Source organism: Macaca nemestrina, chromosome X, assembly GCF_043159975.1.
Source record: "Macaca nemestrina isolate mMacNem1 chromosome X, mMacNem.hap1, whole genome shotgun sequence".
Classification (NCBI taxonomy): Eukaryota; Metazoa; Chordata; class Mammalia; order Primates; family Cercopithecidae; genus Macaca; species Macaca nemestrina.
This window is the reverse complement of record NC_092145.1, coordinates 135,806,986-135,827,943: the sequence shown is the minus strand read 5'-3', so window position 1 is coordinate 135,827,943 and position 20,958 is coordinate 135,806,986. Positions and strand designations below refer to the sequence as shown.

At 37.0% G+C, this 20,958-nt stretch overlaps 1 protein-coding gene across 1 annotated transcript in view; it reads left to right on the top strand.

Moving 5' to 3' along the window:
- Window positions 1-20,958, top strand: part of LOC105478245 (DNA polymerase alpha 1, catalytic subunit) — a 308,053-nt gene that overhangs the window by 112,010 nt on the left and 175,085 nt on the right. The window contains exons 27-32 of the mRNA XM_011735382.2: window positions 2,388-2,420; window positions 3,199-3,291; window positions 5,118-5,323; window positions 7,430-7,562; window positions 15,026-15,157; window positions 20,302-20,476. Of these exons, the coding sequence (XP_011733684.1) occupies window positions 2,388-2,420; window positions 3,199-3,291; window positions 5,118-5,323; window positions 7,430-7,562; window positions 15,026-15,157; window positions 20,302-20,476 (772 nt within the window). The remainder of the gene's footprint in view (window positions 1-2,387; window positions 2,421-3,198; window positions 3,292-5,117; window positions 5,324-7,429; window positions 7,563-15,025; window positions 15,158-20,301; window positions 20,477-20,958) is intronic.

Here is a 20,958-nt window from a genome sequence, read left to right as displayed (position 1 = left end):
AGTGTCTAGTGGAAAAGTAATTGGGATTACTACAGGACCTATTAGTCACCTGGCAAACAGTTTTTTGAGTGCCTGTTATAGTGAAGTCTGCACTTAGGCATCAACACATGGTCTGACCTCCAGGAGCTTGTAGTCTAGTTTGGGGTGGCTAGGTGGGAGCTAATAACATAAAACATCATTGAAGTACTAGTAGAATAATGCAAACACAGATGAGAAGAGAGAGACAGGTATGGGCTGGGCCAGTCAGCTCATGCAAAGATTTGAGCTGAGGGTTGTAAAATTCAATGACAGGAAAAGGACTGGGGAAGGAATTCCAGGTAGGAGACACACTGCATGAGTGAAGGCATGAAAAGATGAGTCTATACACAGTTAACTGTTGGAAGACTGGGAGATTTATTCTGTCCAGCAAGAGGATCTGTGTAAAAGAATAACAGGCCATACAAGTGGAACAGTGGTTTAGGTGCAGTTGCAGAATTTGGTCTTGACCTTGTAGGCATCGGAGAGGCATTGAAAACATTTAGGAGATTGGTAATGATATTCAGGGTGAGTTGATGAGACCTAAAGCCAGTAGAGATGCGAATTGGTTCATCCTCAGTGACAACCTCATTTCCATGGAGTCAGACGCTTTCCACCTTGCAGCCAGCCCTGCTCAGCATGTTAGCTTGCACCTAGGAATGGCCCTTCATAGCCATGGTGATGGTTGCCACTGCTCCAAGCAGCCCTCAGTCTAAAAAGGTAGTCCCCCACCGCCTGCCCTCTCAAATCAGGAAGGAAAACCTTTCACAGAAGCATCCTACAGGGATTCTCCTTAAGTTTAATTGGCCAGGATTCTGTTCACATGCACACGCCTAAACTGATCGCTGTTTCCAGAATGGAATTGCCATGATTATCTTAGTCCAATGGTCCTTAAGCCAGCTTGCAATGTAAGAATACTGTCGGGGCCAGGTATTGTGTTTTTTGTTTTTTGTTTTTTTAAGATCCCCAGGTAATTCCACTGTACAGTCAGTATTAAAACTACTGGCTTACCCTAATCAGAATTCACCATTCACCACCTCCAGGGCAGGAGAAAGGGCTTCCTTGTCTAAGAACATAATATTAATACAGTGAACATCTGAACAAAACTGGGAGATAGTAATAAAGGGCAGAGGGCAATAAAAAATGGAAAGTAATGGATATATATATATAAAAGATACTCTAAAGACAGGATTTACAAAGCTCTGTGATAGGGAAGACAGGAAAGAAGTGACACCACGAAACTTGAGCTTAGTTGACAAGGAGGACTATTGAAGTAGGAGAAATAAATATGAATGAAATAAACCTTTATTTGGTCTATTGGAAAAGTGACCTCAGCTTTAGACTGATGCTTTGAAAGATGGGTGATAGCAGAGAGGCAATAGCATGGAGTGACTAAGGCCCCATACTCGTCAGAATGCTTGGGTTCATATCCTTGTTTTGTCATTACTAGGACACTAATTTCTCTTTGTCTTTTGGCATCTAACAAATGAGGCTATTAATAGTAGCTACCCCTTGGAGATCTAGGGGAATGAAATGAGAAAATGCACAAGGTGTTCCTTGCACAGCATCTAGCACATGTATTTTAAACACACACCCTCCCCCACACCACCCCCACACTCCCCCCACACCACCCCCCCACACACACACTTTCTCTCTGAGTCCTAATTATGTCATATTACTATTTTTTAAGAGGCTGTTTGTTAAAATATGTGTTACTTCTGATCTGGCTCAAAATAATTTATATCAGTTTTTATTTCTATCCACATTGTAGCCTAAATATCTCTGAAGGGCCTGGGGACAGACTCATCAACAGCTATTATCCTTGTTGGTCTTCATTCACTGAATGTTTCTTGAGCCCCACCTTTTTACTGGCTACTGTGGTAGCTCCAGGCAATATAGTGAAAATCTATCTACTCTCTTTCTTCAATGAATTTAGTCTAGAGAAGAATTTTAAGTGTAGTGTGCTTTTTTTTTTTTTTTAACTTTTTAAGATCCTGAATACCATGAGTAAGAATTGCCAGATTTGAAATGCTTTGTTAAGCTTTTTTTAGGCATGCAGTTCTATTTAAGTATTAGTAATGAGAATAGTTTGCTTTTTTGCCATGTTATAGAGATATTTTATTGTGTGTTTATTAAAGATATATACCTGTGTATATGCATGCATATCTCTGGCTCAGAATCAGCATAGAGGCAAACTTATTTTTAGATTACATTGATGTTACTGTTATTTTAAGGGCTGTCGTTAGAAAACCTTCAAGAGCTTTAGAAATATATGGAAATGGCAAATCATTGAGAGCTACCTATCTCTATGTGCTTCTATTTATGTCTTTATAATTGTGTAATGTATTAATCTTGACTTTTGTTTCATTTAGATTTTGATGCATACAAAAGAGATGGTACAAAAGGTAATGTTGAGCATTTTCATTGTATAAAACTCTTAAATATTGTAACTGGTAATGTTTTTGTATTCAAGGAAAACTGTAACCCAAACAGACTGGAAATTGCTTCTTAGGTTGCCTAGTTTACATTTATAATCCCTCCTAAAGTATTACAGCTTTTTTCTTTTACCAACACTGATATGATCTAGCCCCTGCTTGAAGCCTATATGTGAGTGTTTCAAGCAAATTAGTAACAGTGCTAATTAGAGTTTATTTCCAGGCCTTTATACTGTATGTGCTCTAGTGTTGTTTGTTATGATTGATTTTTTTTGGCACTCTTCATATTCTACTAAATACTGTTTGCAACTGTATTAAGAATTTAACATGGATTTGTGCCTCTGAATTTATAGAATCCATTATGTTTCCGCTTCTTAAATTGCCATGACCACTAAGCATGTGGTACAGTGGATAAATATAGACCCCATTTCCTAGTCTTTTATTCTCTTTTTTCTCATTATTTAATTTGATATTTTGTTTCTGTTGAAACTAGACACAATTCTCCTTCCACTCCACTCTCTATTTTAAGAAAATTTGAGAGATTTTCTTGATGTCAGGGTGCTTGCCTTTCTGATTTATAGGGGCTTAATCTTCAATTGTATACCCTGACAATATAAATAATAATTAACATAAACTTTTGAAAAGTCTGTGGAGCCTGTAATATCTGTAGTATGGAAAATCTTTAGTTTCATTGTGTGTAATGGTCACTGTGTTTTTGTTAATTTTTATAATTTTTGCTTTTCATTAGATGAATCTTGAAGTTATTTATGGAGATACAGATTCAATTATGATAAACACCAATAGCACCAATCTGGAAGAAGTATTTAAGTTGGGAAACAAGGTGAGATAATTTTATGGAATTATCTGCTTTACTTATTTTTGTGAATTCTGTTTTTAACATGGGACACTATAAATTCATGTATATATGAATGTGTGTGCTTCTGAAAATAATAAACTTGGTGTCTCTCAATTCTTCTATTTTTCTTTATTATTTTTTTCTGAGACAGGGTCTCACTCTGTCACCCAGGCTTGAGTGCAGTGGTGCGATCAGGGCTCACTGAAGCCTTGACCTCCTGGGCTGAAGTGATCCTCCCGCCTCAGCCTCCTGAGTAGCTGCGACCACAGGCACTCGCCACCATGCTCAGCTAATTAAAAAAATTTTTTTTTTGTAGAGATTTCTTTTTGCCCAGGCTGGTTTTGAACTCCTGGGTTCAAGCGATCCTCCCGCCTTGGCCTCCCAAAGTTCTGGGATTACAGGCGTGAGCTTCCATGCCCAATCCTTTTGTGTTTTTTTGTTTGTTTGTTTGGTTGGTTTTTTTTTGAGACATAATCTCGCTCTGTGGTCAGGCTAGAGGACAGTGGCATGATCTTGGCTCATTACAACCTCCGACTCGCTGGTTCAAGCAATTCTGCTGCCTCAGCCTCCTGAGTAGCTGGGATTACAGGTATGCACCATCACACCCCCCTAGTTTTTGTATTTTTAGTAGAGATGGGGTTTCACCATGTTGGCCAGGGTGGTCTCGATCTCCTGACCTTGTGATCCACCTGCCTTGGACTCCCAAGTGCTGGGATTATAGGCATGAGCCACCGCACCCGGCCCCCTCTTGTTTTTAATTTCTATTCCAGCTGTTTGTTTCAAGGATGAAATTCAAAGGTATTTATTTTTTTCTTTAAATGGTAGATCCATTTTTCCTTTGAAAACAGTCTAAGTGTTATGTGTTTAAGATGTGTTCACGTTGGTACTTACTACATTGTGTGATTCATATGTCTGGTAGGATTCAGGTACATTTTATACATAAATACATACATATACACTCACAACTGTAATTTTTATAGGATTACTTAAAATATATTTGAAAAGACAAGGGAGGGGACATTTTAAAATAATCATTTGTAGCCTCTTAATAGCAATTTGCAATCGCAATTCACAGTGTTTTAGAAACACTTGCTATGTTAAGATATTGTCCCAATGAACTAAAACTAAGATACCATCTTACAAACTGACGACTTCCTATCTTTCCCTCCTGGAATATGTGGAATTTGAATGGTAATCTTCACTTGACAGCAAGCCTGGCACATTGTACTTATACTGGGCCTTGAAAAGTTGAATATTTTCCCTGGAGGCGATGTTCTGTGCCTTGACCCTGTCAGAAAGAGCAGAGGACTCTTTATTTATTTGTTCAGCATACAGTTGTTTGCTTATAGTCAAGGTGTTAAGGGAGATCTTAAACATTATTTTAATAGTCAAAGTTTGACTTCTTTATTTCTGGCCACATATTTACTTGTTGGACTATCTGTTCACTAACTAACTGAATAGTTTGGAGGCAAGTACTATACATATGTATTAAGTCTTTACATTCAACAAAGACTGTTTGATAATTTTCATATATTACCTGGGGCTGATCTAGCCAGTGCTGTCCTTTGGTTGCATGGGATGATCTATTATTGTCTCTCTCTCTCTTTTTTTTAATCTATTTTTGTCCCTGCAGTTTTCAGTGTCTTTGCTCTATACCCAGTGTAATATCATGTTACATACAAGCCAAGTAAAATTCCAATATTGTATGACTTCAAGTTCTGTTTAGATTAACTCTTGGGAATCTGTAACATGTTTATCTTCTCCCTGTTAGATGTTTGAGAAGCTAATATTAATATTTGAAATTTTCACAGGTAAAAAGTGAAGTGAATAAGTTGTACAAACTGCTTGAAATAGACATTGATGGGATTTTCAAGTCTCTGCTACTGCTGAAAAAAAAGAAATACGCTGCTCTGGTTGTTGAGCCAACGTCAGACGGGAATTATGCCACCAAGCAGGAGCTCAAAGGATTAGATATAGTTAGAAGAGATTGGTGTGATCTTGCTAAAGACACTGGAAAGTGAGTTCAGCTTTCAGTTTTGCTTTTCTTGTTTGTCTTTTAAAAATTCAGGTGTGAATGATGTAGAGAATGCTTATGAATCTGCCAAGCGCAAGAACACTTCTTTGTTATTTTTATTATTCATTCTTATTAATAATTCTTATTTGGAATGGAATTTTATAGGTAGATTAAAACTTAGAAAAAGCCAAATTTGCTCAGAAAGAAATGCTTGCCGTAAGATACATCTCATGAGTTTTTAACTCATGGTAAGGGCAAACCTTCACACTTCAGATCCTTGTAGAGTTGGTTTTGTTGATGTTGGTTTGTTTTGCTTTACTGTTACTATTAGAAAGTGCCTTGTTTTGTGCTCCTGAATCTTCCTAGAGTCTCTTTAAGAACATAATTGTTAAGATTTTCCCATTTTATGGCTTAAAATGTTCTGGGATTCAAAATGGGCCATGGAGTGAGACTTTGTTCCCACCCGTACGATTTGTGTGTAAATGATTCTTACTAATACCAAGTTAATTTAAGGGCTACTTCTCAAATCCTGTGTGTACCTCAGAATTAGTAAATATCATGATTGACCTCCTAGCTTTGCACCTGAGACTGAAGAATGTGATAATAAAACCTGCTTTTTTAAGGGTCATATTAATGTATAAAGCACCCATTTCAAAATGAATTTTTAGGCCGGGCACAGTGGCTCAGGCCCGTAATCCCAGCACTTTGGGAGGCTGAGGTGGGCAGATTACTTGAGGTCAGGAGTTGGAGACCAGCCTGGCCAACATGGGGAAACCCCGTCTCTACTAAAAATACAAATATTAGCCGGGCGTGGTGGCGCATGCCTCTAATCCCAGCTACTGGGGAGGCTGAGGCAGGAGAATCGCTTGAACTTTGGAGGTGGAGGTTGCAGTGAGCCGAGATTGCACCATTGCGCTCCAGCCTGGGCGAAGAAGCGAGACTCTGTCAAAAAAAAAAAAAAAAAAGAATTTTTAGGTGCTTCATGTACCATCTTAATTTGTGACCTTGACCAATTCCGAAAGTAGAAGAACTTTTTTCTTTAAAGCTAATTTTCACATCGATTTTAATATTCTGAATGTTGGCATTTAAAAACTTGCTTTCTAGTCTTCCTCTTGCTGTCAGGTTGGGAGATTGAGCAATTATTGGTTCTGCAAAACTACTCTTGATTAGGCAAAGTTGACCATCTGAGTATAGGTCACTGTGAGCCTTTTACCAAATGTAAAAATGTTTGAAATGCTTCATTGCCCCCAAATGTACCCAAAGATGAAAGTACTTTGTATAGACTGTGGATTAGAGTGTTCTCTTCAGCTTTGTGTTTTCTAAGAAAAGACGCATCATAATAGAAGTAAATTTCTCTTGAGTTAGAAATGTATTAGTAATTAAAGCTATACAAATGTTTTTGTCAGGGTTCTTTTTCTGACAAATTATAATGCAGCTGTCAAAGCCTCGCTCTGCATTTTCTCAGAAATGGATAAAATATTGACTTTCTTACTCCTTTCCTTTTTCTTTTTCCTTTGGGTCTGGTTGAATAACATGAAGTTTTTAAGGAATAGCATAAGGGAGAACACTGAGCAACAAAATGAAGGTGAAGAAAGAAAAGTTTGAAATCTTTATTTTTTTAAAAAAATTTATGTAAAGGGCTTCATATTTCTACTCACCTAGCTCATGGTTGTTGTCTCAGGTGGAGATGATATCTTGATATCAGAGATAATGTCTTGGTGCTTTGTGAGGAAAGTGAAATATCTGTCTTCTAAAATTTTAACTTACGAGTAGAATATAACTGCTTGTGAATTTTGTAATTGCATAAAAATATGGAACACATGCTTTTCTTCATCACATTTTATGTAAAATATTAGCTGCCACATAAAAAATGATCTATATGTTTAGGGTCAAACCCGACATTATAAGGCTGGCAAACTTTCGGTAGAGTTGGTGTTAAAAAACAAATAGTAACTGCTTTTTCAACATTAACCCTCATACTAGCTCTTACTGTAGCTCTTGGCCACATGTTAATATAATGGCATTTCTCTTCCTTTCTTCTCCTTTACCAGTAAAATATGATATTAAAAAATCGACTGCTGTCTTTTTTTTTTTTTTTTTTTTTTGTAGCTTTGTGATTGGCCAGATTCTTTCTGATCAAAGCCGGGACACTATAGTGGAAAACATTCAGAAGAGGCTAATAGAAATTGGAGAAAATGTGCTAAATGGCAGTGTCCCAGTGAGCCAGTTTGAAATTAACAAGGTAAATGTAGCATTTATTGCTGAGCCCAGCTGCTGTCATGTGTTTTTCCCCTCCTTCAGATAGTTGAAGAACCACCTCATCCTTGCAATTGAAATAAATTCTAACTGGTGATGAAAGCTGCTTAACAACTATCTCACAGATTGAGTATTAGCATACCTCTTCCAGCCACAGGTACTGCCATGTCTGCCACAGAGACCTTCTTTCTCTGGTCCTTACTTTAATTCTTGGAAGACTTGTTTCCAGAGGTCCTATGGAGTGATACAGTTTACATACTGGGGACTGGAAAACACTACTTTCTTCATAGTTCCCCTAAGTAATAGTTGTTTGGGGTGTGGGCCTGTAAGCTTATTGTGTGCATGTGTGCATTCATGTGTGTGTTTAGCTTCACAGATGGTGATCCTTAGAGGTGCTGTAATCAGAAGGCTTTTGGGGACAAACGTTATTTAGGGATAGTCTTAGTTGTTGAAAATAGGGAATGATTTTTCTTACCTAATTTGAAAAACAGAATCTTGATTTCCAAAGTGCTATGTAATAAACAAAATGTTAGGTTACAGATTTTTTTCCCATTTTAGTACCCTTATATATTCAGAAACTAGTTTTGCAAATACCATGCTACCCATTTTGTGGTAGATTTCGTTGTCAAAGTGCATACAGAAAAAATTAATGAAAAAGAATCTAATACTGACAGTAAATGGAAGTTTTAGAATGAAGACTTATTCATAATACTCTGTGCTAATGTAATGCTTGTCATTTTTGTACATGTCTGTACTGTTGAAAACATTTTTATATTGCAGCAATTACAATATGTTATTTAGAAATATATTTTCGTTTAACATAAACATTTTCCCACATTTTTATATTACCTTAAAAATCAAATTAATCAGTGTATTAATCTTCTGTTTCACTGATACATCTTTAAATTTGTTGATTATTAAATGTTTTCTATTATAAATAACTCTATTGAACATCTTTGTTTATTTACCTTTTTGCATTTGGATGAATTACTTTATTTTAGGTTCCTTGAAGGAAAATATTTGAGTCAAAAGATGTGAATATCTGTATGACTTTTGCCAAATTGCTTTGTAAAAGGATGATACCAATTGATAATAGCAAAATATGCCAGTTTCACCACAGTTTTGCATGTAGTGGTGATGATATTTAAATAAAACTTTGCTACCATAATGAATATGAGGCTGTGTTTCACAGTTGCATTGAATTTGCATTTCTTTGATTCCTAGAAGGGGTGAATATTTTCTTATAGTTTATGTTTATTCTTAGGTAAGTTGTTTCCTGTACCTTGACTATGGCATCCTTAATGTCATGAAAGAAGACATTTGTTTATACATTAGAAGGGGACAATGTTTCTTGGCACTGGCTCTCCACTTTAAGTGATGAAGTGTACACATATTGGCATAGAATCACTGTGTCATCTAGAAAGCAGCTTCCTTTTAGATTTTGTTTTCTTTCTCAAAAATTTATATGAGTAAGAGTTATGACTTAAGTCTTCTTTTGGTCAGTTTTTGCATCAATTCTGCATATTGTATCCCTGATCCTGTCTACCTTCCTAGAAACTTGGGCTTCTATCACAAGGGCTTCCAGGGATGAGTTTGGGAGTGTCAGTCCCAGTATGACTACATAATTGGCAAAATAACACTGAGCACATCTTCTTTAGGGTAGTGGGCCCACACTGTAATCCCCTCATATGAATGATGACACAATATTACTAGTGTGCAAAAAGAAACTTAGAGTCATAGGTATACTGACAGTGTCTGAGTTCTGATGAATAGTCTGCATTCTTTTAAGTTTTTATTGAAATTTCTAGACTTACGTAAAAGTAGAGAGCATGGTATCATGAATCCTCATGTATTCATCACTCAGCTTCAATAATTATCAACTTGTAGTGACATTTTATTATTACCAATAACAATAATAGTTAATACTTAGCATCTAGTATGATAGGGGCTATGAATAGATTTTTCTGTGGCAGAACTGAAACTGTGACTTACTGTCTTTATATTCTCCATATCACTTAGCATAGCCATTGGCAAATAGTAGTTGTTCAGTAAGCATTGAAAGAATTCATTTGCTTGTTTAATCATCCATTCAACAAACATGGAGTACCTCTTATGTATACAGTGCTAATTCTGGGATATAAAGTTGAATAAGGAATGCATGGTCCATATTTTCAAAATGCTGATGGTCTATTAAAAGTATTTACTGTCGGCCGGGTGCGGTGGCTTGTGCCTGTAATCCCAGCACTTTGGGAGGCCGAGGCGGGTGGATCATGAGGTCAGGAGTTCAAGACCAGCCTGACCAACATGGTGAAACCTCATCTTTACTAAAAAATACAAAAATTAGCCGGGCGAGGTGGCAGGCGCCTGTAATCCCAGCTACTCAGGAGGCTGAGGCAGGAGAATCGCTTAAACCTGGGAAACAGAGATTGCAGTGAGCTGAGATCACGCCACCGCACTCTAGCCTGGGTGAAAGAGCAAGACTCCGTCTCACAAAAAAAAAAAAGAAAAGAAAAAGAAAAATGTATTTACTGTCCCATTATTCTTAACTTTTATTTAATAGAGAAGAATTTCTGCAGTGTTGATGTAAGTACAGTAAATTCTGATGAAAGGGCTATCTTTATTATAGTTCTGTATCTATTTACAGTAAGCTCTTCATATGTTAAAGGTCATGTATCCTGATAATCTTTAGCATTTGTCTAAATACTTGCACTATTTAAAACTTGTGAGCAATTCAGTTTCTACATTTTACTGCCTCCAAAGGAGAGTGGAATGGAAGAGTCTATGTATGTGACTGGGTGACTGGTTGTGGATGGTCTCATGAGAAGATTTTTTTTTTTTTTTTTTTTTTTTTTAGGTGATGCTGGTAGGGCTTGAAAATGACAGGTTAAATTAGGGTGGAGACATGCATGAAGTGATGGGATTTACCTTTAGAGATTTTAGCCCTTGTTGCCAAAAGCAACCGAAAAACAGCATGTGTGATTTTGCTGAACTACTGCAATCTTAGCTTAAATATATTTCACAAAGTAACACAAAATACTTCACAGCTGATTTTTATAGCTCTGGCTAACTTGAGCCTAAACCACCAGGAAGCATTTTTTTTTTTTTTTTTAAATGAAGCCTTCTAAAACTAGCTTGTAAAGTCCCCAAATAGCCTACATCTAATAATTGGAAAGTATGTCAGCTGAAATTTAGAATTTCTTAACATTGCACTAAAGAATAATCCATTGAAGAAGATAATGGATTTCTTAAGTACTGTTATATCAGTTAAGATTTCTATACTGTATTGCTTGTCCAAGACAATCAAAACTTCACATATGCCAGGTTTGAGGAGATTGAAATACTTGGGAGAGTTTCCTAGGTACTCTGCTACACTGAGTATGAAATTTAGTAAGTTTACATAACTTGGGCATGTGCAGCCATGTGTGAGGACCTGCTTTATTCTACATCAGTTCTCCGATTTCTTGGTCTTAGGACACCTTTATACTCTTAAAATAATTGAAGACCCCAAGAGCTTTTGTTGATGTGGTTTATCTCGATATTTAGTATGTTAGAAATTTAAAAACATTTGTTAATTTATTTAAAAATAGCAATAAACTGATTATATAATTACAAAAAAATAGCATTTCTTTCTATGAAAATAATTATGTCTTTCAAAACAAAGAAAAATTTAGCCTGAGGAGTAGTATCATTTTACAATTTTGCACATCTCTTTAATGTCTAGCTCAGTAGATGACATCTGGGTTTTCATTTCTGCTTCAGCATACAATCTGTTGTGAAACATGGTTTGGGATGAAGTATTGGAAGAAATCCAGTTTAACCCAAACATGTAGTTAGAAAAAGGAGAAGTATTTTAGTGTTTTTTTCCTGACCTTTGAATGTATTTTTCTTTGATCCTGCACCAGAACTCTACAGATGGTATTTTCTTTGTAATGTGGAATTTGAAGCCATATCAATGAACTTTTCATGCTTTCTTATATTAAAATCTATTGGTCTATGTTGTACTTTGAAAGAATATTTTACCCATATGTGGCGTGAGTTGATCATTTGTTAAATGTTGGTTCCCTGAATTATACAGATCCTCCAAAATAGACACATTCATTGTACAATATCAAAAATTACGTTTTAAAATATTCCTACTTATATCAAAAAGTCTTTAAGCATTGGGAAGCTTTCAGGCTCACAGAAGTAGAAAAGTTTTCTAAAATTCTAATTTGCACTTGAAAGCTTGAATTTTATCATTGACAATATATACTGTCAGATTTTTTTTTTTTTTTTTTTTTTTTGCCTTGAAGTGGCAGGCTCACTTCTTTTTTGAGAAATTGTCTGCCAGATACCCAGGTCAGAATAACAGTAGTTTGCCCATTATTCTTTCAAGTAAAAATTATATTCTGTGAAAAAGGCAGCTAGTTTAGCTTGCAACTCAGTTGCACAAATACTTTCTCTTGAGCAATCTTTTTTTTTCCCCAGATGTGCCTTGTGTGTACTTTCTGTTTTATCACACAAAATAGTAGACTTGCACTCAAGGGTTGAGAGCTGTTTTTTTTTTCTTTTTCTTTTTTATTTTACTTTAAATTCTGGGATACGTATGCTGAATGTGCAGGTTTGTTACATAGGTACACATGTGCTGTGGTGGTTTGCTGCACTTATCCACCTGTCATCTAGGTTTTAAGCCCCGCGTGAATTAGGTATTTGTCCTAATGCTCTCCCTCCCCTTTCTCCCTACCCCCCAGCAGGCCCCGGTATGTGATGTTCCCCTCCCTCTGTCCATGTGTTCTCTTTGTTCAGTTCCCACTTATAAGTGAGAACATGTGGTGTTTGGTTTTCTGTTCCTGTGTTAGTTTGCTGAGGATGATGGTTTCCAGCTTCATCCATGTCCCTGCAAAGGATATGAACTCACTCTTTTTTATGGCTGCATAGTATTTCGTAGTGTGTGTGTGCCACATTTTCTTTATCCAGTCTATCATTGATGGGCATTTGGGTTGGTTCCAAGTCTTTGCTATTGAGAGCTTTAAAAATAATTCTTACTGCTTTGTCAAGGACATTCCTAAGTGAAAGGGGTTTTTTTTTGTTTTGTTTTGTTTTTTAAACTATGCATGGTGGTGAAGAATACAGTGACTCTTAGTAAAGTTTGGTAGTACCGTCCTGATTCATGTTTATAAGGCACCAGCAGTTTTGCCCACCATTGCTTCTGTATCATCAGTACAGATAGTGTCGTTATGAAAATAGTTTGATCTCAGGACCCCCTGAAAGGATATCAGGAACTCCCAGGGCTCTGTAGTCCACACTTGGAGAACAGGTGAGCTCATCAAGCAGTACCCTGGTCCTCATCCTTTGTCTTGTCTTTTGAAACCTACCCCTTCCAGGACTAGGTAACCCCCTCCTTTTCTTTATGCATATTGAGTTCCAGTCTAATAGAGTGCGTTTTTTCTCACCCTTTGCCTTTCTGTTTCTCTGCCTGGAATATTCTTGCCCCAATTACCTTTTCTTAAAATCTTGCTTTTCCTTCTAGTGCCAGCTTAAGTTTTTTCTTCCATGATTTCTGCTCTCAGGTGGAAATCATTCTTACCTTTCTAAGTTCTCTCCATAGCACTTTGTTCACATCTCCTTTATGACACATATAGCTTATTTTTTGTTTTGGAGGGGAGGTGGAGGGTAGAGAGTCTTCCACTAATAGCAGATGACTGTGTCTTATTCATCCTGTGGTACTTTATAATACTTGAACAAATTATTCTGAGAATTATTACAGTTGGGGTGAAATAATTTATTCAGCAAATATTTGGCTGCTACTGTATATCAAGCATCGTTAGGAACACTGTGCATGCAGTTGTGAGCAAGGCTGACATTGTTCCTGTTCTCGTATTTACTTTCTGTTACAAAATTCATTCCACCTCTTTAGAGGTTGATTGACAGCATGAGTAAATCCAGTGATTTCTAGTGCCTTTGGGATTTATTTAGGCCAGAGGAACCTTTGAGAAACAATCATTAAGTCAGAGTAGCCGTTATTCATCAGTCCCAACTGATCAGTTAACTCAGTGAGAGAATTGTACACATTAAGACTGCATGTAAAACTGAATTTATTTTTTTAAGACCTTTTTTAAATTAATTTATTTTTTGTTATACTTTAAGTTCTAGGGTACATGTGCACAACCTGCAGGTTTGTTACATATGTATACGTGTGCCATGTTGCTGTGCTGTACCCATTAACTGGTCATTTACATTAGGTATATCTCCTAATGCTATCCCTCCCCCCTCCCCCCAACCCAACAACAGGCCCTGGTGTGTGATGTTCCCTTTCCTGTGTCCAAGTATTCTCATTGTTCAGTTCCCACCCATGAGTGAGAATGTGCAGTGTTTTGTTTTCTGTTCTTGCAATAGTTTGCTGAGAATGATGGTTTCCAGCTGCATCCATGTCCCTACAAAGGACATGAACTCATCCTTTTTTATGGCTGCATAGTATTCCATGGTGTATTAAGTGCCACATTTTCTTTATCCAGTCTATCATTGATGGATATTTGGGTTGGTTCCAAGTCTTTGCTATTGTGAATAGTGCTGCAATAAACATACGTGTGCATGTGTCTTTATAGTAGCATGATTTATAATCCTTTGGGCATATACCCAGTAATGGGATGACTGGGTCAAATGGTATTTCTAGTTCTAGATCCTTGAGGAATCGCCACACTGTTTTCCACAATGGTTGAACTAGTTTACAGTCCTACCAACAGTGTGAAAGTGTTCCTATTTCTCCACATCCTCTCCAGCACCTGTTGTTTCCTGGCTTTTTAATGATTGCCGTTCTAACTGGTATGAGATGGTATCTCATTGTGGTTTTCATTTGCATTTCTCTGATGGCCAGTGATGATGAGCATTTTTTCATGTGTCTGTTGAATGCTTAAATGTCTTCTTTTGAGAAGTGTCTGTTCATATCCTTTGCCCACTTTTTGATGAGGTTGTTTGTTTTTTTCTTGTAAATTTGTTTGAGTTCTTTGTGGGTTCTGGATATTAGCCCTTTGTCAGATGAGTAGATTGCAAAAATTTTCTCCCATTCTGTAGGTTGTCTCTTGGCTCTGATGGTAGTTTCTTTTGCTGTGCAGAAGCTCTTTAGTTTAATTAGATCCCATTTTTCAATTTTGGCTTTTGTTGCCATTGCTTTTGGATAACACTGAATTTATAGTCTTAACTTTTTATATCTAAGTATCATGCAACATGGCCTGTTAACTTATATTTCTTTTTTGTTAGTGTTGCATCTGGTTATGTTAGTTATTGGACGAAGGAGAGAGGAGTGTTGAAGATGGGATGTTTAAAGATTCTGTAGCAATGTTTTCTACATACAACTTCTGTCATTTTTTATGTTTATGTTGCTAATATGATTCTAGCAAGATGTTTTTAGTGTATATCTGTGCGAGAAGGGTTTTATTTTAAGGCTTAGAACTTTTTTGTTCCCTCTTTTAGGCATTGACAAAGGATCCCCAGGATTACCCTGATAAAAAAAGCCTACCTCATGTACATGTTGCCCTCTGGATAAATTCTCAAGGAGGCAGAAAGGTGAAAGCTGGAGATACTGTGTCATACATCATCTGTCAGGTACACTATTGACATTCATAAGACTCTGATACCTCTTAAGAACTCGAAGTAAAATCCAGATTGCCACAGTGTCTTATTTAGCATTCTCCCCAGTAATTGATGTTGTAAAGTCTGGTTAGTTTCATAGCATTTAAAAAACATTTGTTAGAGGTGTGGCATATGTCATTAGGATTTTCATAAAACATTTATGACAGGATTATAACAGTAGCTACTCTTTTAACCCTAAATTAACTTTAATGCAAATGTAAATTTTGCCATATGTTCAGCAGTAGCCCTCATTTGTCATTCCTTTTGCAGCAGTTCCCATTATAAATATCAGTGGAATAATAAAAGAATAAATGCCATTTTTCCTAGCAAATGTCCAAATAATTATGTGAAAAAAAAAGAACTACATGATTATACGGAAAAGTTGAGAGATCCTACAAACATACCATATGAGGAAACCACACAATTCAACCAGTTTTGTTTTTTTCCTTCCTTCAAGTGGAGAGTTTTGTTTTTTTCCTTCCTTCCTCCTTAGCCTTACTTCTCCATTTCACAAGGCACTTCTAGGCCTTCTGGAACACAGTTTTAAACCACTACCAGTTCTTTTGATAATAGCATGCCTATAATGGGTGAGGAGAGAGTAAGAGAGAAGAGCAGTTTTTTGACTTTCGAAGCCCTTAACTACAGTTTTAACAAAGGAGAGGTTTCATCCCTTCTCTCTGTAAAGATAAGTCAGGGTCATAGCATTTATCCAAATTCTTTCAAATTACAATGCTGTATACTACTTACCATAAGGTATAATTTATCTGAATAAAACTGTTTTTAAAAATTTAAGAGTTTTATCCTAATTGTAATTGCATTGCATTGTTACAATAAAATTTTTTTTTATATAAACCTAAAAATTAATTGCAATATGATTGATATACCAATTTGTCAAACCACAATCAATGTGTTTTTAAATCAGAGTCTTTTGAAAATTTAAAAGTAGTCTGCTGATATCTGCTATATGCTGTGGATGTACATAACGAATGATTTAAGTACATGGACAGGAATCAGCACTTGACTCTGTCTCCCCCCTAGGGTTACCCTTGATTAAGAACTGTTACAGAGGCCGGGTGCGGTGGCTCAAGCCTGTAATCCCAGCACTTTGGGAGGCCGAGACGGGCGGATCACGAGGTCAGGAGATCGAGACCATCCTGGCTAACACGGTGAAACCCCGTCTCTACTAAAAAATACAAAAAACTAGCCGGGCGCGGTGGCGGGCGCCTGTAGTCCCAGCTACTCAGGAGGCTGAGGCAGGAGAATGGCGTGAACCCGGGAGGCGGAGCTTGCAGTGAGCTGAGATCCGGCCACTGCACTCCAGCCTGGGCGGCAGAGCGAGACTCCGTCTCAAAAAAAAAAAAAAAAAAAAAAAGAACTGTTACAGAAAGCCAATTCCTGCAGGAAAATATTTCCATAAATGTCTGACTCGCTCAAGCCCTTAATGTGCTTTGCATATTGCCTCTGACAAGTCTCATCTCAAAAAAACAATTTTCATATTATGCAAATAAAGATTTTGGTAAATAAGCTAGGTTTTTTTTTCACTTATGTCTTCACATACATGGAAAAGCTCTTAGATTGGTAATGACAAGAACAGATGGCAGCATACAACTTTGAAAAATTATATAGGTTCAGTGAAATAGCATTAATAATGAAATCAAACCACAATTGTGTTTTGGCTAAACCTGCAATGAAGATGTATGGTAACTTATAAAATAGGATGATCATTGTATTTAAAAGTCAATTTTGTGTTCCTTGATGTCTGAATGTTAGGTCTTAAAGTTCCTTTTTCTCAGGTCTTATTGATATACATAGGCTCACAATGGCTGTTGCTAATGTAGTACAATACATCCAATTTTATGTGTTTTTAGCGATTTCCATCCACTGGTATGTGCCTTATTTGCTTTTTAAAAGTATGATTCATATTTCTTTTTATTAATTTATTCTCCTTAACATAACCCAAGAAAACCTATAGGACTTTAATTTGCCTTTGTACCCTACCCGTGGGACATGTGCCTTTTCAACATGTTTGCTAGCCAAATCTGCCTAAAGTTTTTGCTTTTAAGCACTCAAATTATTCTGTTTCATAACACAACCATAGTTTTAGAATATGCTTTTGAAAATGTATCATGACACTTTTGTTTGTTTTTGAGACAGAGTCTTGCTCTGTTGCCCAGGCTGGAGTACAGTCACGCCATCTCAGCTCACTGCAACCTCCACCTCCTGGGTTCAAGCGATTCTCCTGCCTCGGCCTTCTGAGTAGCTGGGATTACAGGCACGTGCCACCATGCCTAGCTAATTTTTTTGTATTTTTAGTAGAAATGGGATTTCACCATGTTGACCAATCTGGTCTCAAACTCCTGACCTCGGGTGATCCTCCTGCCTCGATCTCCCAAAGTGCTGGGATTACAGGTGTGAGCCACTGTGCCTGGCCCATCATGACACATTTTTAAGAGGACTGTTTGCTGCCTTAGGCAAGGGTGTCCTCCAGGAATAGCCTATATCCTAAACAGGTTTTGTTTTGTTTTGTTTAAAATTTACATTTAGGAAATAGTACCCTACTGATAACTTATTCAGACGAGTTCAGAGAGTAATGTTTTTGGTATGTAATTTATATTGTACTTTGTTAACGCATTAAACCTATATGAATGATTTATTGGCTAAGTTTTAAATCCATAACTATTTAACTTTCATTAGACATAATTTCCATAAGGCATGCCTTTAACATAATTATTTTAACGGGCCCACTTGTCTCCAGTTTAAAATATTTTCCCATTAGTTTCCTACTAACGATGACTACCTAGTTTTGTATGAATCGACTGCACCTGGTTGTCTCTCTAAAGTATGTACTTTGTGAAGTTCACAAATTACTACATGGGCACTTGAAGAAGACCAGCATTGCTTCTTAATCTGTTCTTAAAGGTGTATGCCCCATATTCTTGCACATACCATGGGGCCCTGCTCAGGTTTGAGAATGAAATATTTGAAGGCTTTTTTTTTTTTTTTTTTTTTTTTTTAATTTTGATACAGGGTCTCGCTCTGTCACTCAGGCAGGAGTGCAGTGGCATGACCACAGCTCACTGCAGCTTCTATCTCCCAGGCTCAAGCGATCTTCCCACTTTAGCCTCCTGAGTAGCTGGGACCACAGATGCATGTCTCCATGCCTGGCTAACTTTTTTTTTTTTTTTTTTAAATCGAGATGAGGGTCTCACTATGTCACCCAAACTGGTGTTGAACCCCTGTGCTCAAGTGATCCTTCTGACTCAGCCTCTCCAAGTACTGGGATTACAGGCATGAGCCACTGTGTCCTGCCGAAGGATGTATCTTCGGTCATAGCCTAAATGTTTTTCCAATACAACATAGCAAAACCTGTCATTTAACCAAGTCTTTTGAATTTAGCCATGCTCAAGCTTAGATTTTTAAAATACACTAAGAAATATATTTGTGTCCCTTTTTGTTAAAACTAGTCTTTCATGTGAATATTTAAAATAAAAACGTTTTAAACTGAAAGCATGCTCAGAAATTTTTAACTGCTTTTTTGAAAACCACGCTTTACTATGAGAACTTCTACTGAAATATTAGAAAGTAACTCAGGTGCCTTTAAAAACTATTTTACATCTATAAATTCTATTTTAATTCACCATTAAAATTTATTAAACTCAACATTGCTGTAATCTTAAGGATAGACCAATTTTTCACAATTCTGTAAATTGTTCAGATTTTATGTGTTTGGTAAAAGGCGGTCTAAATACAATTGAGTTGTGTGAAAAGACACTGCCCGAGGATTTTTTCACATGGTTTTTATCATTGGTTGTCACCTTATTATCATCTTAACAATTCAAGCTTCTAAAAGAGCAAGAATTAAACTTGATTAATTATGCCTAATTCCTTTTACTGTGTTGTAAACTCCTGACAAATAATAATAAGTCTTTTAATCTGAGTTTGCTTCCTTTTTAGGTATTTCATTTTGTCTTAGAACAGGTAGAACCTAGTTGATAAACAGGCCCAGGTTGTTTTCATCAGGAGCGTAGCCAGAAAAAGAGGCCCCTGCCGCTGGTCTCTAGTAAAGACAGTGGTGTATGGAAGGTTGCTTCTGCTTTGGGCTGGGTGCTGAGCTGGAAAGGAACTGATTGTAGCAGGAATGAAAGAATAGGATTCACATTATAATCAGTTCTGCTGAGCAGCTGAGCACTGTGAATAGTTATAATTTACTAGTTTGAATATTAAATTCTGTTTCAGATGAGAGGAAGAGTGAGTGAGTTGTTGGATGTTGATCCTGTAGAGATAACTTTTTGGTTCACAGATGATGGTGACATCATTCACAAGGCTGGATATGGGCCAATTGCACAGAATTTTACAGCTTTTATTTTTGTAGAGTAAAAGAGAAAACTCTTGAAAAGAGGCTTTCTGACCCATCTTCCTTTTCTTGAGGAGGAACCAGGTAAATGGTACAAAATGACATGCCCTTCATTCCAGTGGCCAGATATTTGGCTTTTAGAGCCCTGCCACTCTACCAGGACACTATGTCATTTTTACTTCTACTTCTTGTGTCTTGCATATAAAGTACTACTCTATAGATTTCATTTCCCCACTCTTTTCCGCTTGTTCATTTGCTTCTCAGTGATACATGGCTCTCATAGAAAATGTTACTCCCAGGATCTTTGAGTTAGTTTGACAAGAATTCTTGCCTGTAGGGATCACATTAACATAATAAAAGAGACCATACACATGTTTTTAAATTATCACTCCTTAAAAAGCCTTTCTGACTACACTAATTGTTACCAAGCCTTCTCAGTGTTTGGTGATATGGCAGGTGAAATTATTTAATCTAGTCATTGCTATCTTGTTGGTTTCAAGTTTTTGCAAAAAATAGACCACAACATATACTGGATTAATATTCTTGGACATTGGATGAGATCTCAAGATTGAGATGTTGTCCTTGATTTTCCTACTCAAAATGTTCAACAATAGGTCAAAAAGAGGTCTTGATGTTTAGAAGTAGATACGTAAAATTTAAATTGTTGCCTCTGTGTTTGACCAAGCAAGTGTCTGTGATTGAGTTGCTCACAACTTTACCTGTGTCTTCTTTTTATGTGTCTTTTTATCATATCTTCTTTTAGGATGGATCAAATCTCACTGCAAGTCAGAGGGCCTATGCGCCTGAGCAGCTGCAGAAACAGGATAATCTAACCATTGACACCCAGTACTACCTGGCCCAGCAGATCCACCCAGTCGTGGCTCGGATCTGTGAACCAATAGACGGAATTGATGCTGTCCTCATTGCAACATGGTTAGGTAAGTGTCCCAAGCTCACATAGAGCCTCACATGGTAACAGCGGCACATGGAGTCTTCCTTTTCTCTTGAGATCTCTGTTTATGGGCATGGTATTGTGTCTGTCACTTCTTTGTTTATAGTTTGGAATGCATTTTTGTGGTTGTTTGGTACTGTCTCCACTCTTAGACTATGAGCTCCACATACTTGCTACTGTAACCACATGCCTGCTCCATAGTTGACACTCACTGAATACTGAGGGAAGAGAGGGAAGGCAAAGGAAAGGGTAAAGTGAAGATTTCAGGTGCCATTACAGTCACTGAGTTTACATTGTTATAGCTTTAATTAGTGTACCTCCATTAATAAGAAGATTGATGGTGTGTTGCTTATTGGTTCATCTTGCCTCTGTTGCTGAAGGTATTTTCATGTCAAGTGAGAAGACATGGCTTTTTAACATGAAATTTTTAATTTTTAATATTCAATTCATTGTGAGAATCCTACTCTC